Source organism: Porites lutea, chromosome 11 (assembly GCF_958299795.1).
Source record: "Porites lutea chromosome 11, jaPorLute2.1, whole genome shotgun sequence".
NCBI lineage: Eukaryota > Metazoa > Cnidaria > Anthozoa > Scleractinia > Poritidae > Porites > Porites lutea.
Window position 1 is genome coordinate 26,148,953 of NC_133211.1, and position 23,204 is coordinate 26,172,156.

At 37.6% G+C, this 23,204-nt stretch overlaps 1 protein-coding gene across 1 annotated transcript in view; it reads left to right on the forward strand.

Moving 5' to 3' along the window:
- LOC140951535 (piwi-like protein 1) overlaps positions 1 to 23,204 on the forward strand; it is a 37,747-nt gene that overhangs the window by 9,001 nt on the left and 5,542 nt on the right. The window contains exons 4-14 of the mRNA XM_073400806.1: positions 659 to 850; positions 4,016 to 4,136; positions 5,839 to 5,901; positions 7,598 to 7,667; positions 8,099 to 8,216; positions 9,723 to 9,765; positions 10,974 to 11,045; positions 17,012 to 17,199; positions 17,505 to 17,656; positions 19,083 to 19,207; positions 20,809 to 20,912. Coding sequence (XP_073256907.1) covers positions 659 to 850; positions 4,016 to 4,136; positions 5,839 to 5,901; positions 7,598 to 7,667; positions 8,099 to 8,216; positions 9,723 to 9,765; positions 10,974 to 11,045; positions 17,012 to 17,199; positions 17,505 to 17,656; positions 19,083 to 19,207; positions 20,809 to 20,912 — 1,248 coding nt within the window. The remainder of the gene's footprint in view (positions 1 to 658; positions 851 to 4,015; positions 4,137 to 5,838; positions 5,902 to 7,597; positions 7,668 to 8,098; positions 8,217 to 9,722; positions 9,766 to 10,973; positions 11,046 to 17,011; positions 17,200 to 17,504; positions 17,657 to 19,082; positions 19,208 to 20,808; positions 20,913 to 23,204) is intronic.

A 23,204-nucleotide genomic window follows, 5' to 3' on the forward strand; every position in this document is an offset into this window, starting at 1 on the left:
GCCTTGCTGGCTCCAGACCCTGTACCTGTTAAGAAGCCTCTGGACCTCAGTGCTGTCTACTTTCGCTTATTTTCCTGCCACTTGAAATTAATTGTTTTCCATATGTAAATTAGAGCCCAATAATATTATTCCCAGTGAAAAAAAAGCCTCTTCCAAGGTTCTGCTCTGGCAGTGCCCAGTGGCCCGTTATGCCTTGCTTTTGCTCCTGGGTGATGAAAAAATCTAATTTTTTTGAAGAATTCATATGCTGGGTGCCATTCAGTTTTTCTTAATAAACTTCATTCTTGGCTTCTTCATTTGGCATGTTTCTGTCCACTGGTGTGACAGAACAATGTCTGCTTGGCCATAAAACCAACCATTGGTGGTTAAAGGGTCTCAGGGGGCAGTTTCAAATGCTGCTGTAATTTCCCCATTGCGAAACCATGGAAGCTGTTATTTGGTATTGGAAACAAACTGTGTAGTGCCTACCTGTAAACAACCTTTTGGATAATTCTCCTCCTAACATGACAGATCACCGGCAAAGTACTGTTTTATCTTTAAATAATTTTTTCAGCCGATTTCCAGGGACAATGGTTTAAATTAAACCACGTGTTTGGTATTAATGCAGCATGAATCTGAAGATGTCTACTGATGTAATGATTTTTGACACTTACTTTAGGTTGGAGTTGTGGCCAGGTTATACTACCTCAATCTTGCAGTATGAAACAGATATTCTTCTGTCTGCTGACGTTTCACACAAAGTACTGAGACAGAGCACCGTCTTAGATTACCTCTACGAACTGTACAATACCAAAAAAGATTTCTACAATGAAGCCACCAAGAGAGTTGTTGGCCAAATTGTCTTGACACGGTATTGATCATGAGTTATTTTATAAAGACCCTTTGTCACTCTCCATGATGCAGCAACTAGCCTTAGAAATAGCTTGCTCGCAGGCTACATTGTGACATCTGAATCGCCTTTTGCTTGCAGAATCATTTCTTTCAAATCTTCAGTTCATATTCAAGCAATTGTATCTGGTTTTCTTTTGTTTGCTTTAATTTTCTGTCATTGTGAGTACATGTGCAAGTTTTCCAAAGGACTGCCGGAAGGCTATTGTTGTTAACATAAAAGAACAAAGTTTCAGTAGTTGCTAAGGCAAAAATTATGACAAAACTGTCAGTAAGTGAAACAGAATGAACTGGTTTATTAACTGCGTTGTGCAGTTATATTCTTTAAATAGAAGAATCTTTTTTTATTATTTGATTTTGAGCCTAAAAAGTTGCCTGAACTTTCGAGAAACATGAGAATGATGTACAGGACGGTGAAGCAGATACAACTTCGGATGTGGATGATAAATTCGGTCTTTGATAAAATGAAATATGTTCATTAAGATGGCTGAACACAGTTTCTCTGCCATGAAGTTGTGCGTATGCTGAGAAATTTCACAGACGCAATTCAGGGTGTGCATTAGGCATCACAGATCAAAGAATTCCCTCCTGAAGTTCCGTAGCCTATGACTTTATTTTCAGACATGGAGCCTCTTTCAAAATATTCCCCTTTAACGTTACACCTTTCTCCTGCTACTAGAATTCTTAATGAAAACCGTGGCAATTGTTTCTGCTAGTGCAAAACCGATGTGATCTAAAGAAAAATTAAAAACTGAAGAGTTTTTGCCCCTTGAAATGCTTTATCCCTCTACTGTTAACATCTTTTTCATGAGTAGATAAGCACACAATGGGACTTTTGTAGACATTGTAAAGAAACGACGATATCTAAAAATGTACTAATTAGAATTTGATGAAATGTGGCAAAATTTTTGTCAATATCATTGAAAACCTGAAAATTAAAGTTGAACAGACGATTTTTTGACACAATCAAATTTCAAGTGTTGTTTGTTACTATTCAGTTAAGTTATTTTTATAAAATGAGCATTACATACTCATTGTAACCTATGAGCAATTTCATAAGAAAATCTAGTGACTGGATTTTCCATAAACCTACTGAATTCACAAGTTTAGGCTTGTGTTGCCATGGCAATGATTGAAATCTTACATTCAACCTAATAAACAAAATGTCATTATTCTATTGTCTGTGCCAAGTTTGAGCTTGATACCATCCTCGGGGACCCAGGGGCAGTCAGTCAGTTCGGGAGAAAAGGCAGGATGAAAGTTTTCAAGTACGTGCAAAAGAGCCCCTGGGTACCGACTTTCACCTAACTATTTCCAAAAATTCAAGCAGATGCCAGCTCCTGATTGGGCACAAAAAATGCTTTGTATTTTTTGGCCCAATGGGCGAATAGTTTCTCCTGAGTTCTTTTCGTGAGTTGGTACACGACGGCTATTGTCTCGATCACGGCTTGTCTGGTTCATGCTCCAAAGAAATGCACGCAAACAGGAAACTTTCAGTTGGACATATTAAAATCCCCATCTGATTTCAAAATACTGTCTGCCCAAGAACTAAAGACGCTTTTCCAAAAATACAACCTTGAGCTTACAACAGGTATTCACGCTTGAATTGGTCACGTCTTCTGTAAATATTAGGGAGTTTTCAAAAGATACCACGACAGCTCACAGCCGCAAAAACGTCGCATGGAAAAGTGAATTCACATTTTTTTTCAGTCTCTATCGTGATTATTCCAACTCGCTTACTTTGTCAAATGCAAGTGAACTCTTCTGGAGCTCAATTTCTATCAACCATATCCACGTTCATGAAGAGAATGAATTTTGTCATTGCTTGTTTACGTCCTTCACAAAACATGAAATTAGGCATTTTCACGGGTAGTCGTGCAGTTGACGGCAAAGAAATGTACAAAAAAGCGTGATGCACGTGCAAAGTTGTTGTTTTGCCTTGTGAAGCTATTCCTTATTTGACTTTCTCGTTGGCACCGCGTCTTAAACTTCCTATTATTTATGATACATTGTGATCTGTCAAAAACAGAATATTCTAGGGGCAAATTGAATTGCTTCTGCTGATAGTATCCCAAACGTTTTATCAACTCATCGGTAGTTCCTTCGTTTCTGGTCAGGAAAGTAGGAAATAAAAGTTTCCATTGCACGCATAAGCTTAGTGAACGAACCGGACAATAGCCGTCGTGTACGAACTCACGAAAAGAACTCAGGAGAAACTCTTCGCCGATTGTGCACAATAATACAAAGCATTTTTTGTGCCCAATCAGGAGCCGGCATCCACTTGAATTTTTGGAAATAGTTCGGTGAGAGTCGGTACCCAGGGGCTCTTTTGCCCGTACTTGAAAACTTTCGTCACGCCTTTTTTCCCAACCCGACTTACTGCCCCTGGGTCTCCGAGGATGGCTTGCTACCATCATGGAACACATTCTTTCAATGCACAGTGACGATTCACAACCTAACGAACTGTGTTCAGCCACCTTAAATGGCCTCAAAGTTGTCCTTTGTTTAGCAAGTTAGTTATGAATCATTTCACTGTTGCTTGTTGACTGTGAGTTGAAATTTCTCATTGATATAAATTATACTGGTACATGACCGATTGATCAAAACCAGTATTTTCTGTATGCTAATAGATAGACAGAGTGCAAAGCATAGAAATTCCTTTCCTTGCTAAAAGCTTAGTTTTTCATTGCTTAAAAATAAAACTTTCGCTGAAGGTTTTCCAAGTCTCTATGGTTTGAATTTTTTTGGTGATGGCTTAGAAATTGACAGCAAGTAGTGTTTAGGCCCAATTTAAATTACCTTCAGCACTGTTACTGGATTTTAAAATTTTAAAATCCTATGTACAAATGATCTGAAGGGAAATTACTTCGAGTTAGCGACAGGTTCAAGTTATTGAGGGTTCGAGTCTCAGAAAAAAAAATTTCAGCAAATGTATGAAAGAAAATCCAGCGGAAATCAACTTTTGTTTGAGTAAGCACAAGCTTCAAGTTAGCAAGAGTTCAAGTTACTGGAAGTCAATTGCAATTGTTTCTAAAGTAGTGTAACTCCTCTTGAATTATGATGGTTTCTGATGATAATCTCTTTGTCTTAGCACTGTAATTAATTCTGCTGTCTTTATCCTTTTTAGGTACAACAACAAAACATACCGTGTTGATGACATCAAGTGGGATAAACATCCAACTGGCACGTTCAAGTGCACAGAAAAAGGCCAAGAGGTTGAAAAGAGCTTTATAGAGTACTATCGAAAGGTATGTAGTCATTTGTTAGTCTGGTGGCTGAATTATGCTACACTATCTAATAGTTTATGTATAAAAATAACCCATGTTTGAGAAAAGCTAAACTAGGAGATACGTCAGCGTGCAAAGAAAATCATTTTTACAGCTTGCCCTTTGGGCAAGCTGAAGCTAGCAGTTACTAGCCCAAACGTCATTTCCGCTAGCCCCAAAAGCTTTTTGACGAGCAGAATTGATTTCACAGTTCTTCTGTTATTCGAATTCCTCAAAAATCATCACTTGCCCGTCGGGCAAGTTAAAAACAGAATTAACTAGCCCGATAACAAAATCCACTAGCCCCGGGCTGTCGGACACTACTTTCTTTGCACGCTGTACGTTATGCAGCTAAATTTATTTGTCAAACATGGCCCTGGCAGTCAAGAAATATAACTCTCCAAGTGTTTATATATACACAGTTAAACCATTTCGTACTTGCGGGCGCAAACAATAGAAACATCATCATTACCTACTGATTCCTCGCGGCCCCTGTTCAAGCAAATCGAGATTTTTTCTATATTGACTGTATGACTGTATATTTCAACTGTAAGTACTTTCCTTAATATATGCGCGAGTTACTAGAGTAGTGCCTCCTCGGGATTTCGCCTTCTGGGCGAAATGCCTGCAGGGGTAATAACCTGCATGAGCCAAAAATGGATGTGATTTTGACCATTTGCTTCAAAGTAACAGCGGAAATCGAGATAAGAAAACATGTTTTGTGTCGTACTTTGCACACAAGGTATCGGCTTTGTGAAGCACACAATGTGTGTTCTTTCATTCATTCATTGCCATGAGATGCGCTTACACTGTTGTTGTTGTTGTTTTTTTAACTGTCAATAGCACCGTTTTATGCGTCTTGATCATCTTTAAATGGCGTTTGCCAGTGGATTTTCCATGGAAAAGGCATCAAATAAGAAAGTTTTGGCAGGGTGACGTAATCAGCCTTAGTGGTGTAGTGGTTACGTAAAGTGGCAACGAGCCGAAGGCGCCGGGTTGAAGTCCTGCTCATCTCCTTTCTTTCTTTCTTTTTTTTTTTGCCTAGTTTCTGTTTGTTTGGTCTTTTTTTGCTTATTTGTTTTGTTGGTTTTCTATAAATATATACCTAAAATTAATACATAACTGTTATTTAATAAAGTGCAATAAACAGCAAGAAAAGTATTGTGTTTACAGAGAAAAGATAGTATATTAAATATATAGATAAACAATCTGAATTTCTATCATTTCCTACAATTTACTGTGGGAAAACCAAAACAATGTTCCCACGAGTCGACGATAGTCTTTCTTTGATTTGCCTTTTTTTCCCCACTGTGGAGTGGGTCCCAGGCTATTAACAAAGAGATGGCGCAAACAATCTAATGAGTCTTAATGTGCACTGACACATGGACTGGTATTTCCCAATGCCATTATGCGTATATTTTTGTTCGCTTAGCTTTGGCCTGCACTGTAAATCCTTGAAGCCTCATCGTTCATGGTTTATGATTTTTAAGAGCCAACATTTTTTTCATTGAGGTAGAAAAAAACATAGCCAAATATTACAAAGCTATTACAAAATTTTTTTAACTGGTCAACATTCCCAGCAACAGATAAAAAATGTTGGCAGTAGGATCTTTCCTCATATCTGTCGAAATGTTTTCCTACATTGTTAGAAGTTTTTGCTTACTTGTTTGTTGTTGTCTTAAAGGCCTATGACAAAGAAATCACGGATCATGAGCAGCCTCTTCTAGTCAGTAAGCTGAAGAAGATGGTAAGTGCTTTATGCTTCATTTTTTTATCAATGGTAATAGCCTGCGTGGCAGGCGTTCGAAAGGGAGGGGGAAGGGAATTAGGGCGCGAGACCACGCGCGAGGGAGAAGGGGAATGCCTGCAAGAAAGCCATTGTTTTTGCCATCCCGCCTACTATTAATTAAAAAAATAACAAAAATAACGAAACTGTGAATGACTAGCTGTCAAATAAGTCTGGCCGCGATGCACGTATTCCAGACGTATTTCTTGTACTGTTTTCCTTTTGTTTTCTTAAAGCAATCTAAAGTAAAGGTACTGTAAAAAAGTTCAAATGTGGTCGTCCATCGAAGGAATCTTCCTTGAAAGTTGCAATGGCGCGTGCCGAGTGCTGAGTACAAGTTGTTGATGAAGGAATCGGACGGGAAAACTATTTAATAAGAAATGTAGTGGCTCTTCGCAACTTTCAATGCAATGTTTGTCTAAGAAAAATTTAAACACTTTGCCGTCACGCACTCTTTGAATTTCTATCAGGATGAACTGGAACTTCGAAGATCTGCCAGAAGGCAACAATTTATTATTAAAGTAAGTTCCTGTTCTCGACCAAAAATTACCAAAAGTTATAGATCGCTTCGTGTTCAATTATCTTGCCGTTGATAACGCGGGTCAAACAGCAGACAAGCACACAGGCAGCATGATTTTTCGTTTATTTCTTCAGGCAAGTAAAACTGACAAGCCGTTGGGAGATAATACTTTTCAGAACCAGTCAGTAAACCTCATCTGCTGACAGGCTTTTCCTTCATACGGTCCTTTAACTGTTTTTTTCTATTCTCCTTTGAAGCTGAAATTGATGCCTTCTACTGATGAATTCCCATAGAGAAATCTCAACACGCTTTACTAACGACATATGTTTAGTTGTGAATGGTAACACTCAAGTTACTGAATGACATGTATGTGACCAATTAGAACACGCTATTTAGATCTTATCAAATTTTGACCAATCAGGATTTTAACATTCGCCTGGTAGATGTTAATAACGAGAAAAACAATGGTTTCCTGGCAGGCGTTTCCCTCCCTCCTTCCTCGCGCACCCCTCGCGTTTCTCTCGCGCCTAAAACTCCCTTTCTCGAAACTCCCTTTCCCTTCCCTTTCAAACGCCTGCCACGCAGGCTACAATGGTAATAGTACTGAGTAGATTGCAATTGAGGCAGTGTGGGGCGATTACCGTAAAATTCCGAAAATAAGGCACCGGGCTTATAATTTTCAAAGGCCCTTTTTGAGGGGCTTATTTTTGGAGAGGCTTTTATTCACAGGGGCTTATCCATGGAGGGAAATTTGCGTTTCAAAATCGATTGGGCTAGCCTTATAGATGGAAGTAAATTGACCGTTTTAGCTTTATTTTAGTTTGTATTTGAGGGCAATTTCCAAGTACAAGCCCTGGGGGGGCTTATATTCGGAGGGGTTCTTTAACGGAGGGTGTTTTGCATAACAAGTTTGGGGGGCTTATACATGGAGGGGCTTATTTTCGGAATTTTACGGTAATTCCAAAATGAATTGGAAGTGTGAAAAAATATGAATACAATGTAACAGCAAAATCTTGGGTAGCAGTATCCACTACAGGAGCTTTTAGACTAAAATCTGGAAAATCTTTGTTTTTGTTTTTTTCAATGTTTCTGTTGGATGTTAGACAACTGACTAGCACTGTTTTGGTTTTCAAATAGCCTGGACAGAAACAGCAAAGAATACCTGAAGGGGAGGTATTACTTGTTCCTGAGTTATGCTTTTTAACAGGTATGTTATACAATAAATTTTAGTCCTAAAACAGGAAGGGTATGAAATTCATGATGGTACCTTTTGTCTTTCTGCATAAAAAATGGGCAGTATTAATGGCTTTGGAAAACAGCACTTTTCTTTTGATGCTTGCAATTTCTTTCATTAATTTGTTCCTTATGTGACTTTTTCACTTTAGTTGATATAGGTGAACTGACCGTAGTAACTGATGGCACAAGTTATTGTGGCAAAAACAATCTTTGTTGTTATGTATCAGTGGGTGTTTCAGATTAATTTTTCTGATCATTAATTTACTTGCATCTCATTTATTGGGATGTATCTTATGATGTAGTGTCTCTTATTGAAAAAATGGCTTTGTAATAATCTTGATTGCATCTGTTACCACTCCAGTGAAAGTAAAACTACTAACCCGCTTCATGTCACACACGCAGGACTTACGGATGAGATGCGCTCTGACTTCAGCTTGATGAAAGATCTGGCAGTGCATACCCGCGTTGATCCCAAGACTCGCAATGATTCGCTCTTGACATTCATGGGTGACATTTGCAGGTAGGTTTTTCAGAAAAATCTACCATTGCACATCCAGTGGTATGTGTTTTTAATATTACTTGGGTGCCCAGTGTTGCCCAAGTTATAAATCTGGGGAAGTGTTTGCAGTCTTCAATCTGCAACTGGGCTCTCTAGTTCACCTCTGTTAGCCTAACCAGTTAGCCGGGCTGGCCCACTTTACCAGGCAAGTTCAGCTGATGCCTTGATTCCTTAAAAAATTTTTGTTGTGTTTATATTAGAAAGTGGGCTGGGCCGGCTTGCCGATATTCTGGTTGCTTGAACCCAGAAAACAAGAGAATAGGCATAAGCTAACTGGACTGGCTCACTTCATATAAACAGGCCCTCACTTACTTAAAGAAAAGCAGAAGTCTTTCAAATTAGAACAGTGCTATAAACTGAGTCCCCAAGGTTTTGAAATGCCAAGGCTGAGTAATCAATTCTCACTAAACTGCCCAACAAAGCCAAAATGCCAGGTCCCGGTTGTTCAAACATTGGATAGCACTATCCACTGGATAAAAATCTATTCAGTGGATAACACAATTGGCTTCCCTAATACTTGTCTACTTTATAGTGATTTATCCGGTGGATAGCACTATCCAACGTTTGAACAACCAGGGCCACAATGGTAAAATGCAGTTGAACATGGTGTGATCCCGGTGCGTGTCCATCTGGCAACACTGCAAGATAAGACTAGCACTTGTTGTTAATTCTGTTAAATTGGATCTTCTTCAAATACAGTAGCAGAGATGATCGTCAAGTTGTTTTTTTGCTGTTCTTGCCATACCCTGGGCATCTTCATTGCTGTCCCTTTTTCTGGCATTAATCCTGTCAATCTGTTAGTATTATGTTTAAGTAAAATCCAACCATTGGTCTAATATCAATGCTGCATTCTGATTTGTTGAGCTGCTACTAGGCTATATGTTATAGCCCCCTTGTAGCGAAAAGTACGGGCTTTTTGGGGACAAAAAAGGATTAAATCTAGCTTTGAACTAGCTAGAATGTTTTTATTCTCGATATTTTTGACCAACTAGTTGGATTTTACTAAAACAATTATTCCTCGAGCCCTCATGGCCTCTGAGTCAATAGCCCATTCGGCCTTCGGCCTCATGGGCTATTGACTCAAAGCCCATTCGGGCTCGAGGAATAATTGTTTAATAGATTATCCCATAGGGTCTGCTAAATTTGGTCAATGATTGCTCATTATAAAGAATTCGCAGGGGGATCAAAAGCAGCAAAATACTCTGAATGAATTGAATTTTGATTGATTTTTGATTATTGTTTTCAAAGTTCTTGTGCAGCATCTCCTTAAAAAAAACTGTTAGAACTTTGTTGCACTGAAGGGAAGCAATACAAATTAAAAGAAAGGTAACTGTGTGAAGAGTAACATCTGCTACTCACCTATAGGCTAAAGTATCTTTTGAGCAACCGACTGCTGCAAGAACACAGCTTGTAGTACAGAGAATCTCATGAAATACTTAGTCATTCAAATTTGCTATGTTTTTACAGAAATACTCAATCAGCTGCTGAATTGGCGGGATGGAACCTTGAGGTAAAGTGTTTTTATGTAATGTCTTAAGGTTGCTCAACCTGGTATTTTTAGGTGCATAACTTCCATCTTTGGAACTCCTGTATGTAAACAGCTCGATCTGGATGAAACATAGCCTAAAGTTAATTATAATATCAATCGGTTGTTGTGATGCAAATCAATATCAAGGGACAGCAAGGCTACTGCCTAATGGGTGCCCAGTCACCAGAGATGCCTATGATTTGCTCACAGGCAATTAAAAGTTTAAACAAGGAGCACGCATGGTCGCCTAAAATTCCCTGCTTATTCTGTGCTTTTGAAACTGCTCGAACAAACTGAGTTTGGGGACACATGAATCGAGTTGAGGAAAAGAAATTTACACACAGAAAAAAGGAGATATGTCCTTGAATGTTAGCTGAACCTTGACTATGCTACTATCTAAGTCCTAATAAATTTGAAGTTTATCAATCAAAAAGCTCCTGGAAATGTGGCTCGGGCACCCAAAAAATTTCTCAGGCAGCAGTCTTGGACAATGATGTCACAATACCATGGTACTCCAATGGAAGATAGGTTAAAAATAATTATTATGTGGAAAATTTGCAACATAGTCCTACTTCCAGTGGTCATCTTTATATCTTACCCAACAAATAAAAATATTTCCAGTTTAATAGGCATGTTCCTCCTGCACTTTACACCGTTAACAAACATCTTCCACTTGTGTTGAATGTTGTCACTTGTTATTGTTTGCATTGTGATCAAAGCAAAAAATGTTCTTTTAAAAAAAATAGAGTGCGGAAGTGATCTCATAAGAATTAAATTTGGGAAATTATGAGGTTCGTCAGGATTTTCTGAAGGAAAGGAGTCATCAGAGCATACCTGGGCTAATATCTAAGAGACAATTTGCCCCACAATGCTAGTTTTTGGCAAGTAGGCCTCTTGGATTTATTTCTTTCAGAATATCCCGACGAATCCCATAATTTCAAAAATGTAATTTTTTATGACGTCATTACTCTTTAGTTGTTTAATTTAAAGTTAGTCTTGTTCAGCTTATAGTTCAATTTCTTTGTTCATTCACCATTTTGTGCTACACTCTTGCTATGCAATTAATTAAAAAAGCAGCTCTCAAAATCTTTATAAATGCATCTCTACCAGCTCTTCCCAGTCATTGGTTATTGCCAGTTAACTTTCTTATTTCTTATGCGTCCTGTATACATCTTTGTTTTGTTTTCTAGTTTGAGAAAGAGACGCTGACTTTGAATGGGCGAGTTCTTCCCCCTGAAAAAATTTTCCAGAAGGACAGAAATGTGAGTTTACTTAAACTCCTTTGTTGTGCATACAATCAAACATGTTGAAGAAGCAGTCAAAGCACGACACCTTTCCACATCTGCTATGTCTGTTTGTATTAAATAATAGTGTTGAGACAAATACAACACATTTTTTGTTGTGCTGAAATATAGAGAGGTGTGAATGTTGAAGGCCAATCTGAAAACTAATTTTATCAAGTGGCAGTGTTGGCCACATCATAAGTACCTTGTTTCAAGTCCCTTGAAATTTATCCAGATGTTTGTTTTACTGTCCTTTTGCTGATGTTAAGCTTATATCAAAAACACAAATATATCACACAGATAAAAAAAATCCTTTTTCCAAATTTTTGGTCATTAACCCTTTGCCGTCCAGGAAGAATAATATACATGGGTCCAGATGGACCAAAAACAACTAAAGGACACCTCATAGAGTTAAGATAACAGTTCTTTTATGTTAATCTACCACTGGGAGTGAAAAACAAATTTATTTCATTAGATAATAGTTTTGCTTTGTTTTAGGAGTATTTTGATTGATATACCACATTTATCTGTGTATGATGCACACTTTTATTCACCTAGACGTGTTTCAAAATTTGATCACTGAATTTGTTCACAGGAAAAATAAGAGAAATCTCAGTATCTTGAAATTGGGGTTATTGGGGTTATATTGGTTCTAACTTGGGCTTAACTTGGGTCTAGTATGGAATTAAACTTGGGAAATGTTCATTTCCCAAAATAATACCTCAAGTTGGGAAATCTGAACAACTCCCAAGTTGTTCCCAACCAGTGTTGAAATAGGAATTGTTAAATCCTCAATATAAACCCATATTTGACCCAAATATGTATAGGTAATAGCATGATTTGTAGTGATATTTGGCATAAATACCACGAGCGATATTTCGAAATTGTTATACGTATTTTCACGAGCCGTTAGGTGAGTGAAATTTGAGACAATTTTGAAATATCACGAGTGGTATTTACGACAAATATCACTTACAAATCATGCTATTATTTGTTTATTCTACTACCCGCAAAAGGTTTGTAATTTTCACATGTAGGTATTTCAAATTAAGCTATAATACCACTGCTCTAAGCCAATCAAATTGCAGAAATTTCTCAAGTAGTAGTATAAAGGGTCTAATTAGTCGAGCTTGCTTTAGCAGAGCGAGACTCTAAAAATGCAGTCGTTTCTTTTTTTTGTCGGTGGGACCTGTAGTTTGTAGGCCATGCGTTCCTAGCAAAGACCGTGGAATGTGGGGATAAGAATCGTGGCGACTTTCACTGTATGCGAATGAGTCTCATGATGAGCATGCGGTATATTTTTGGCGATGACTGAAATGACGCATGTAAGTTTGGCAATGATGTAATTTTCCTTGAATAGAGGCCCTTGATTTTCGTGTAATTGTGCATGACATGTGGGCACTGATTAAAAAGGAAATATCCTCAAGTACGATGGGAAAATATTGTAGCAGGGAAATCCTATTTTGTGGTGTTTTAAGGCGTTACGTTTCTCAGAATATTGTCTCAATTACTGGAAATCTACGGTTAAATAGATTCACTTTGTTTTATCTATTTAATTGATAGATTTTCGCAGTTGTTAAGATGTGAAGTCGGATTGCAGTTTATAAATACTTGAGGTATCAAGAATCCACTGTCACGTAATTTTTACGTGCGTACGTGCCTAAAATTTGCGTTCGCAAATAAAATAGAGGCAATGTATGAAAGGCCGCACGTACAATTATGTAAGCGTAAAAGTAGAAACTCGCTCAACTTGACGTTTAATCTCAACACTTTATATCTTACCTCTATTTTATTTACGTGATTAAAATTTACGTGCGTTAACGTGCAGAGCCAAAAACGCGTCAGTGGAAATCCGCCCTAACGTTACATATGTCACGGATGTGTTATATACGGGTAGCTTTGAACTTGACTATCTGCGCACTCTATTTGCCGCACTTCATGTCCATAGAATAGAAATCCCATATCAAGCTTTTCCGGAACGGGTTGGTCCAAGAATTCTATCGCTTAAATGTGTTGATTATTTTGGAACAACTGATCACTTCAGTGGTCGAAAAAAAAAGGAATAATCTTAATAAGCAAAACTTCAAGGTTTGCTGAAAAATCAGGATCAAGGATCGGTTGAAAAGAACTTGAAAATAAAAGAAAGAAATAAATCGTGGATCAGTAGTGATGTGGGTCGCAGACTGTAGATAAATTTCACAGAACATAATCCTGTTTGCTGTACTGGACACTAAATTCAAGTAAACTAATCCGAGTCTGTCTGAGTCAGTGACTGTTTTGACGAGAAAGTGAAATTGTCCTGGAAAAAGAAACCCTTTATCCCAGTGATAATGTAATAAAAGAAAAAACTTTAAGAGTTTTTAATTTTTAATTGTACATTTGCTTTCCGTACTCCTTACTTTTCTTGTAATTGTTGTATGCACGGCCCCACCAGCAATGCTGATCGTTTTATCATGCTAAAATAAAGTTCTCATCTATCTATCTAAAATGCATGCTGTGTACAACTCTAAACATTGTACTTTGAGACTGTACGGAGATATAAAAAGTAGTTACTAAGCAGCTATGGAAAATGTAATTGCTTTTATGTGATATTGATCTCTTGTAAAACGGACAACAAATTCAGCAGGAATACGCATGAACTGAATTAACTGTGTGTTGTATAAGGTTCTGTTGAACTTACACATTTTTCCTGTGCTGAACATATACTGTACCAAGCCGTATCTTGGTCCGGTACAAAGAAGCTTTGTATATTTATACTGACAGAGTCATGGGCCCCTGATACCGATAAAAATCATCGTTCAATTTTTTGAGTGTAAAATCCCTGAAAGAGTACTCCTCAGTGAAGCAGTATTTTTTGTAGAAGGTTTTCAAAGGTTTCACACCGGTTTGAGGCTAAGATGTGCGGCCTGTCTCTCCTTGTAATTTTTACTTTTTGAGTATTTACATTATGACATATAACACTCGTTTTGTATTCCAAACGAAAAAGTATTATAACAGCACCGGCGCCTTTGACAACAAAACTTATCTCCAAGCAAGCAAGACTCGACGCTACTTAGAGCGTTCTTGTTTGGGATATATTTACCCCAAGTTAAACCACATTTAGTCCCATAGAAGTGTTTACCTGAACCAATGTTTGTCGCAAAGTCGTATCCAAGTGGTCCCAATAGGGTCAGAATTGGGAAAAAAAACAAGGACCTTTTAGCCTCATACAGTCCCACAATTGGGTCTTCTATTCTTTGTTCCAACCGCTGTTAAGTTCCTCCCAAAGGACAGGCTTAAATGGCAGTAATTTATTTAGTTGTCACATCAAACTAAAACTGAACTAATACAAACCAACCTGAATTTGATATAAAAATGTCATTCTTTTATTTACATAACTGGAAACACTTGCAATACATAATGTGGTATTTCTGACAGTGTAAATTTACAGACAAACTTTGGAATCCTTTTCACAAATGAGTTTGATTCTCTGATTTGATTCTATTCTAGCTAAAGCTAAAAACAATATTACTACTGCAAGGGGAAAGTACATGTAGTTGAAGAAAATACAAGTCTTACGCTTAAGAAAGTCACAAAGATAAACTGTTCTTAAGTCAAAGTCCAAAGCTAGATGCATGAACTCTTACTGAAATCCAGTTTAGTGAGTAGTTGCAGAATATAACAAATGCACAAAGATAAACTGTTCTCTTTAAAGTCCAAAGAAGGTATATATGCATTAATTCTGGCTGAACACTGCGTACTATGGAAATTGGAAGGTGTTCATACTCAAACGGTCACTGAAATGTTCAAAAGCTTATGTTTCAGGATCAAAAGGCACCAATCAGAGAAAGGCATTATAATTGTCTGTTTCCCGAGAGGTCAGCTTAAGCTGAATTGTTGCTTTGTGATTGGTCCATAAATTATTCTTAGATCTTTTTCATCCGAAATACCTTTAACTGAAACTTTTTCAAAATTTGTTGGTAATTTTACAACCTTTGTGTTTCAAATGCACACAGGTATAAAATCCATGCCAGTAGTTATTTTAAAATCAAATTTTATTTTTGAACGAGTTTTCGCCAGGACTTCTTCAGTAAGAATGGCTAGGGTTTTTTTTTTTGGTTCTATTTTTCTTCTATTTTCCAATAAAAGTAGCCGGGGGCCACTCTCTTAGTAGCCGGGGAAAATCCCTGGCCCCCGGCTCTTAATGACAACCCTGCTTACACTTAATTCAAGCTTTGTCTTAAAACCATTTTCGGCATCTTAAAAACGTTTCTAAATCAATTAATTTTTCCTTCTTAAAACGAGGATGTTGTTCTTTAATTGAGCTGACTGTTTCTTAATATAAACAGACCTACTTTTAGAGTAAGTAAGAAGAGTTTATCCCACTCAACATGAATTTTTGTTATATGGGGAAAAAATCTTATGTTGGTGCATCTTTTTCTGTCTTTCTTTTCTTTAACACAAATTACAAAAATAACTGCACACCACAAAACAGTTAATCCTGGGGTGAGCATGTCCCAATTTCAGCCATAAAAACTGTGTCTGCACGAAATAGTCCTAAAGTAGGTGTGATTTAATTTTTATGAACCGAAGTTATCCCCAATTTTATCAGCTGAAGAAGCTAGTTTTGGGAGTACTTTGGGAAACATACATTGGGAATTACAAGAGATGAAATTTTATTATATAAGCACCAATGAAATACCAGGTGAGCTTTCGCGGGAAAACTTGATATCTTCACATGCGAAAATAACATGTTATCTTCACATGTGAAAATATCACCACTGCTATGGCTTTGTAATAAATCACGTCAACACTCGAAGAGAAATTTCTTATCTCCGCGTGGCCATGTATTTTCCTATATTACTCTTAAAATATACCCAACTTTGACCCAAGAATAACTGAGTACACAACAAAACAGTTAATGTTGGGGTGAGCATGTCCCAATTTTGACATATAAAAAATGTGTTTTCCTTGAAATAGTCCCAAAGAAGGTGCAAATTAATTTATGTAAACCCAAGTTATCCCCAATGTAATAAGCTGAAGAAGCTAATTTTGGGTCTAATTTGGGTATCATATATTGGGAATTACAAGTGGAGCATGTAACTCTTAAACTAAAACCCAACTTTGTCCCAAGAATAACCCAACTTTAAAAGTTGGGAATTATTATTTCCCAGGTTAGAACCAAGTTCGACCCAAGTGGGATTTGTCCAATGTTTCCTGTGGTTTTTTAATGAATATCTTCAGGAAGGGAAGTGATCTGCCATTTTCAAGCAAGAGCGATTGCAAGGAGAAAAGGGTGGTTTTATTTTCGCATGAGCAGAATATTATTTGCGGCCAAACACAGTTGGATGATATTGCGCATTTGCAGACCATTATTTGTAGGCGGTTAGTTGCAGGTCACAAGGCGGGCTCTCGGCCAAAGGGAAGACAGCATGCAAAGAAAGTAGTGTCCAATAGCCCAGGGCTATTGGATTTTGCTATCGTGCTAGTGAGTTCTGTTCTTAACTTGCCTGACGGGTAAGTGAAGTATTTTGAGAAATTCAACGTACAGAAGAACTGTGAAATCAATTCTGCTATCAAAAATTTGGGGGGCTAGTTGAAATAACGTTTGGGCTGGTAAATGCTAGCGAAAATGACTTTCTTTGCACCCTGGAAGAAACATTTGCATGGAATGATGATAATTGTTTTTTTAAGATGTAGAAACCAGTGAAAAAGAAGAGGATAGGCAGCCAGAGTTTTGTGTAGCTATTTTTCCTTTCTTTGTCTTAAGTTTTTTTTTCCAAAATGACCGTAAAGTTTAGGGTGCGCATTATACACAGGTAAATGTCATAATATCCTTGTTTTGGTGCTTTTGTTTACTGTGAAACTATCATTGTAAATGGTTGGTGTTGGGCACTTTTGTTGAAGGGGTTATCATTACATCACTATGTAGAATTATGACATATCTGTTTTATTTCTTCATCTAGTATTCTTATGACCCCAAGACGGCAGATTGGTCAAGGGAAATGAGAGGAATGCCACTCCACAGCTCAGTCAACCTTGAGAATTGGTTACTGGTATTTTCTTCGAGGGATACTGGAAATGCCAAAGACTTTGGAAGCACTTTAATGAAAGTGTGTGGGCCAATGGGAATGAGAGTTGCACCTGCCATCGAGTAAGTCACTTTTTTTTAGTCTGCTGCTGGTTGGCATTTGATTCCATGACAGCTATGTGGGTGGTCAGTTTATAATCACAATTTTGTGCAGTTAGTTCGACTTCACAAGGTTTGTGCTTACATAATCCAAAGGATGCGCTTCTCACTTTCATTCTCATTCTTTTTGATATGCTAATGCATCAGCTGACTGTGTCCTTTTAAAGCAGTGGATTAGAGGCTGCACTAGAGGCATTTCCCTAGCCTCTTGACATTGACATCCAATTATATTAAGATGGTGACGTAATGATTCTGCTGTTTCTTTGTAGAATAAGGTTGGAGAATGACAGAACAGATAATTACTTGCAAGCCATTAAAGACAATTACAGTCCTTCATTACAGATAGCTGTAACTATTTTGACATCAAATCGAAAGGACCGTTATGATGCCATAAAGAAGCTCTGCTGTGTGGAAATGCCAGGTGAGACAGAGTTCAACAGAAAGATAGCTTTTAAACAGGGCTCAATTGTCACGGTTCGTACAGTCTTGAAAGTTGTACTAGTCATCTTGAAAAGCCCTTGAAAAGTACTTGACTTTTCTCCATACCTTGTTACATAAAATGTTTGTAGCACTTTCATGAAAAATTAAAGTGATGAGGACAATGCATGAAAACAACATGAAATTGCCTAGTTTTACATTTTATGAAGGATGTAAACAAGCGACAATGAAATTTCATTTCTCTTTCTGAACTGGGATAGGGGTCCTAGGAATTAAAATCCGGGAGGGGGGGTGCCTATTTTTGATAAAGTAGACGGGTAGGAATTATCGCGATTAAGACTGGAAGAAGGGACATTAATTTTTTAAGCAACATTTTCCCTGCTGGATTGTTGGATCATAAAGTTCCCAGTGTCGCAAACATAACGTGACGTGAAAATTAAGTTAAAGGATTGGAGAAAGTGGGATTTAAAAGTGTTGTAACTGCGAGTAGATTTCTATCTCATTTTTATCCTTTCAAGACATTTACATACCTGAACTTTTTAGGGACATTGTTAGAACGTCTTTGTTGCTAACAAGTGTGAGAGCATGACAGTATTTACTTGAATTAGCACCGCCCTTAAATAAGCACCATGTTTGGGACAAAAAAGTAAAGCACCATTGCCCCATTATACTCAAAATCAAGATATTAATTCTGTTAAATACAGAAATTAACAATATCATAGTTAAAAAAAATTCTTTTTGAGGCGTGAAAAATTTATTAAGCGCCGCAGGGCTTCTTTGAATAACTACGGTATGCTAATTGATGAACAACCAATTTTGAATATGTCCTTTCAGAATTAAGATTTGAAAGGACATATGTCCTTTTACTGCGCTTTTCACAAACATGCGAACTCTAAAGTTCCAAAGCCGTCTTCACAGTTGCGTTTTTCGCTGCTGTCAATCATAATTACGATTACAAGCAACGAACCTTGAAACACAGAAACACACAAAACGGATTGAAATCCACCATTCACAAATCAGAAACCATGACCTTTTGAACCTGTTGTAAGGTTTTGTGTCCTAAGAGGTCCATTAAGATGATTGACAGCAGCGAGAAACGCAATCGCCAGTTGGCTTTTGAACTTCAGAATTCGCATGTTTGTGAAAAGCGCAGTAAGTAAGAAAAATTATTTCCACCACTGAACAGTGTATTGCTTTTTTGTCGTTTTAGTCAATGTTGCTGCCGTCATGGCTAAAGCGCCCTATTATTTATGAAACCTTGTGATCGGTTAGAAAAACGGAATTTTCTCATTTCAAATTAAAATGGTTCTGCTCATAGCATCTGTATCGTTTTCCTGTGTCATTGGTAGTTCCTTTGTTTCTGGTAAGGTTTAATCTTTCTTTTATACAATTCCTGTTATAATGTTTAGTGCCTTCTCAAGTTATTGTTGGTCGAACAATTTCCAAAAAGCAAATGTTAATGAGTGTCTGCACCAAGATTGGCATTCAGCTTAACTGCAAGCTCGGTGGAGAAGCTTGGGCAGTTGAAATCCCAGTAAGTACAGTTATGACTACAGTGTCTTGATTTTGTACTTAAAGGGGCTATGTCACAAGGATATTGCTGCTTTTGATCATTTTTGTGCGGAAGTCATTACTTAGCTCCTTTACCCATACACAAGATGCTACTGTAAGGTCATGATGAAGATGTCAAACAAATTTCATCAGAGAACAGTAACTATAATCAGATTTATAGCAGAGCCTTAAAACTTGAAAAGTTTGGCCCAAGTTTTCCAAGTTTCAATCCATGTTAATCCTTGCCATCCGTTGAAACGGACGACAGGAAACAGTTTCAATACCTAAATATAGTCTTAAACTAACAAAACTGGACCAGTATTTTTAGAACACAATTGATGCGATAAAGGTTTTAGCTTTTTGAAAAGGTAGTAAATAGCATGACATAGTCCCTTTAATCATAGTGCCTTGCACTTCTTATCAAAGCTCTTGAGATTCTGTCGCAGGTGATAACTAGCCTGTAGTGGACACTTATTTTTGCTGTTATTTGCAATATTGTATCCATGACACCTTAAATCATGTTAAAACTCCTGAAATTGTCTTTCAGTAGAAATTTTTTGTGTGATTGGTTCCTGAATTTTAACTTTTTGATTGTCACTGTCTCTTCAGTGCTAAGGCTGCTCAATTGTGTTTAAAGTTATTGTCAAGATAAAACAGTCAATAAAGTAGGTTATAAGTGTGGTGAAAAGAGGATTGCTAGTTTGCTGGTGGTGTTATCCTATTCAAGTGTTAAAAATTATCAAACCCTAGTTCAACCCTCCAAGTTAAAGTTGTTGCTCGGGCGCCATTTGGCAACCAACTCTTTTGGTTTAGGGAGACTTTTTTACAAATCAAGTGGCCAGCTCAAAATTTAAGGCACCATGGCGGCCAAAACGGTCGCAACTTGGAGGGTTGGAGTTTGCAAGCCTGTGTGCAGACGCCCCTGGCCCTCTCCTCAAAAACAGTCAGAGAGAGGCTGGAAGGAGGCATCTGTACACAGGCTAAACGAAAATAAGACCTAAACAGCGCACTTAAAATCCGCATGATGGCCTGGAATCTGAAGTGGGTACACATGCATATTTATAGGATTCACAAGTTTGGTTTTATCAACTGAATTAATAGAGTAGATTGGGGACTTTCTGCACGTATCTTAGATTGGCTTGTCTTCATTCTGCTGGCAGAGCCTTTCTTTTGCTTGATCGATTTTACCACACTTGGGAAAGACATTGAGTCGAGTAAGATCTTTATTGAGCATGCATAGCATGTTGTTTGGAAAACAGTTTAAAACCCAGGCCTAATGGCTGTGCGCTTGTTACAGCAGGCTTGGGTATGACCATCGCTTTATCAATAAAAGGATGCTCGCACTTTGAGAGAGAGAAAGATTTGCTAGTCCAGACGTCTAGGCTGTGCCAATCTCAAAGGTTTGATGTAATTCAGGCAGAGCCTGAAAGACAAAAGGAGGCTGTGCCTGCTGCAGGGTGCCCTGTCTTCTGTGTCACCCAAAATGGTGGCACAAGTGCTTGTGTAACTACTTTTGATCACATTGCATATCTAGAACCCTGCAATGAGTTAGATGTAAATAACATTGCATTCCCTTTGCTTCAGTTGAAAAAGACCATGGTGATTGGAATTGATTGTTATCATGATTCGTCGACCAAAGGCCGCTCAGTTGGAGGCTTTGTAGCCAGCATGAACCAAACCTTAACAAAGTAGGTGTTACTTTGAAACAATGGCACACTACTCACTACTGTAGTGTTTCTGTGGGGACCTTCAAGTTACCATCACTGTTAAGATTAGCCAAGTGTGCTTATTTTTATTGTGGGCTTATGTAGTGCTAACTTGAAGTGGGCACTCATCGTGTTTTTTAAATTTGGTGGAAGGGGGTAGTTCAGGGCTTAAAATTTTAATTCACTGGTCATTAATTTGACCAAAAATTGAGCACTGGTAACCTTATTCTTAGGACCTGATCTCCAACTGGTGTCACCTTATGTTTTGGTAAGATATTCCCTTGACTTGCATCTCCATTCATAATAGGAATTCATTTTCTGGTGCTAAAACAAAGTGGCGTTATCCAGTAACTCAAACAAGGCACAAACAAAGTTTTATTAAGGGGGCATAGATAGGCAGGACTAACAATGTACAGTTGAGCCTCCTCAGGACCAAGGGTACATGTCTGCTTATGGGAGGTGGAAAAAAAACTGGTGCACTAGAGGGCATACAATGCACCAGAACATGTCTTTTAGACCACTTGTGATTGTATTATCCATCACATTTAAAAAGCATGATGCGATAGAATAGAATGTGAAAATTATTTTTTTAAAACTCAATTGGTTAAAGAGTTTATACTACAACTTGAGAATTTCTGCAATTTGATTGACTTAGAGCAGTGGTATTTCAGCTTAATTTGAAATACCTACATGTTAAAATTACAAAACCTTTTGCGGGTAGTAGTATTATCAAATGATGGCATGATTTGTACGTGATATTTGGCATAAATGCCACTTGTGATATTTCAAAATTGTCTCGTATTTCACTCGCCTAACGGCTGGTGAAATTTCGTATAATTTCGTCACCTATCATATTAATATGTAATCAAATGGTATACTCGTGAAATTAGGGAATAATTTCACTTGCGTTTTGTCCAAATCAAGGCTTGGGAAATTATAAGGATTTGGACAAAACGTGCGTGAAATTATTCCCTGATTTCACTCGTCACCATTTGATTACACATACAAATATCACTACAAATCATGCTATTAGCCACACTAATATTTTTGAATTTCCCACCAGTTTGTTACTATTTTTAGAAAAATAAGTACATTTCAAGATGTTAATTGAGCTTTTCCAAACATTTTTTCACAGTTGCTTCTATCACGTCATGCTCTTTCAAAATTGAAAAGTGAAAAGAAAAAGCTTTTATTGTAAAAGTGAACTGCAGATGTTTTTGTTGATTTCCAGTGGCCATATTTGTGTAGCAAAACTGTACACAAATATGGCGTCTCCATACAAAGCTCTGCAATGGTGCGTGAAATGTTTTGGCAAATAACTCAGAAACTGTGGGTCACATAGACCTGAGACTTGGACAAATTGTTTACATATCAGTCTTTTGTAACATTTCTTCCACTGGATGGTTTCCAGTTTATTTTTTTGTGCTCTGTTTATTGCGTGACAGTGAAAACGATCTACAAGGGCTTGTAAGAACATTTTTTATGCTTGATATAGAGTGAACCAAATTTAAAAATGTCTCACTCTCTCAATTTCTTAATGGAAATGAGTCGTATGCACCGACATTTTGAGAACTGAAATGACATGAAACATGAGCTAAGGAAGTTTTGGTCGGCGGAAATTATTATTGTTATTTTTTGATTTATGCAAAACTGTTCCCATACACGATTAGTGACAGTGAATCACAGACGCCCCCTCTCCGATTTTTCCTGAGGGGAGGGGGGTCTGTACACAGGCTATAAAAAAACTTTCTGTACTGCAGTGAATAAAAAAAGCCCGTTTTAGAATAGAAATGACTACTTCAATGTCACCTTCATATAACTGTAAGCTCAAAACACTGCTTTTGACTAGGTCAGTGTGTGATTTTGTTACAGATTTTCTTGATATTGTTTACTGTCTGTTTACGGGCGGAGATGCATGGCAAATTGATGTGTATGAAAATAAAGTATAGTGGATTGTAGTGGTTATTTTAGACCCTGTGGACCTCGAATAGGTGTCCGTGTCCGCTTGTGGGAGGTTAAAATTGTAGTGTTGAAGAGAGAAATTGCCGGCACTTTAGTGTCCGCTATCAGGAGGTGTCCACTTACAGACGGTGTCCGTAAGTCAAGTGAAGGTTCAACTATAAAAACAAACTGAGCTACAGAGAAACCTCCAAAAATATTAGACTATCATTGCCAAAAGACTAGATTAACTTTGTCCATGTGCCAATATAGAACAAGCAAATAAAAGACTATGCTAGCTATTACGCTATACTCCATCATTTAATACAAGCTTTT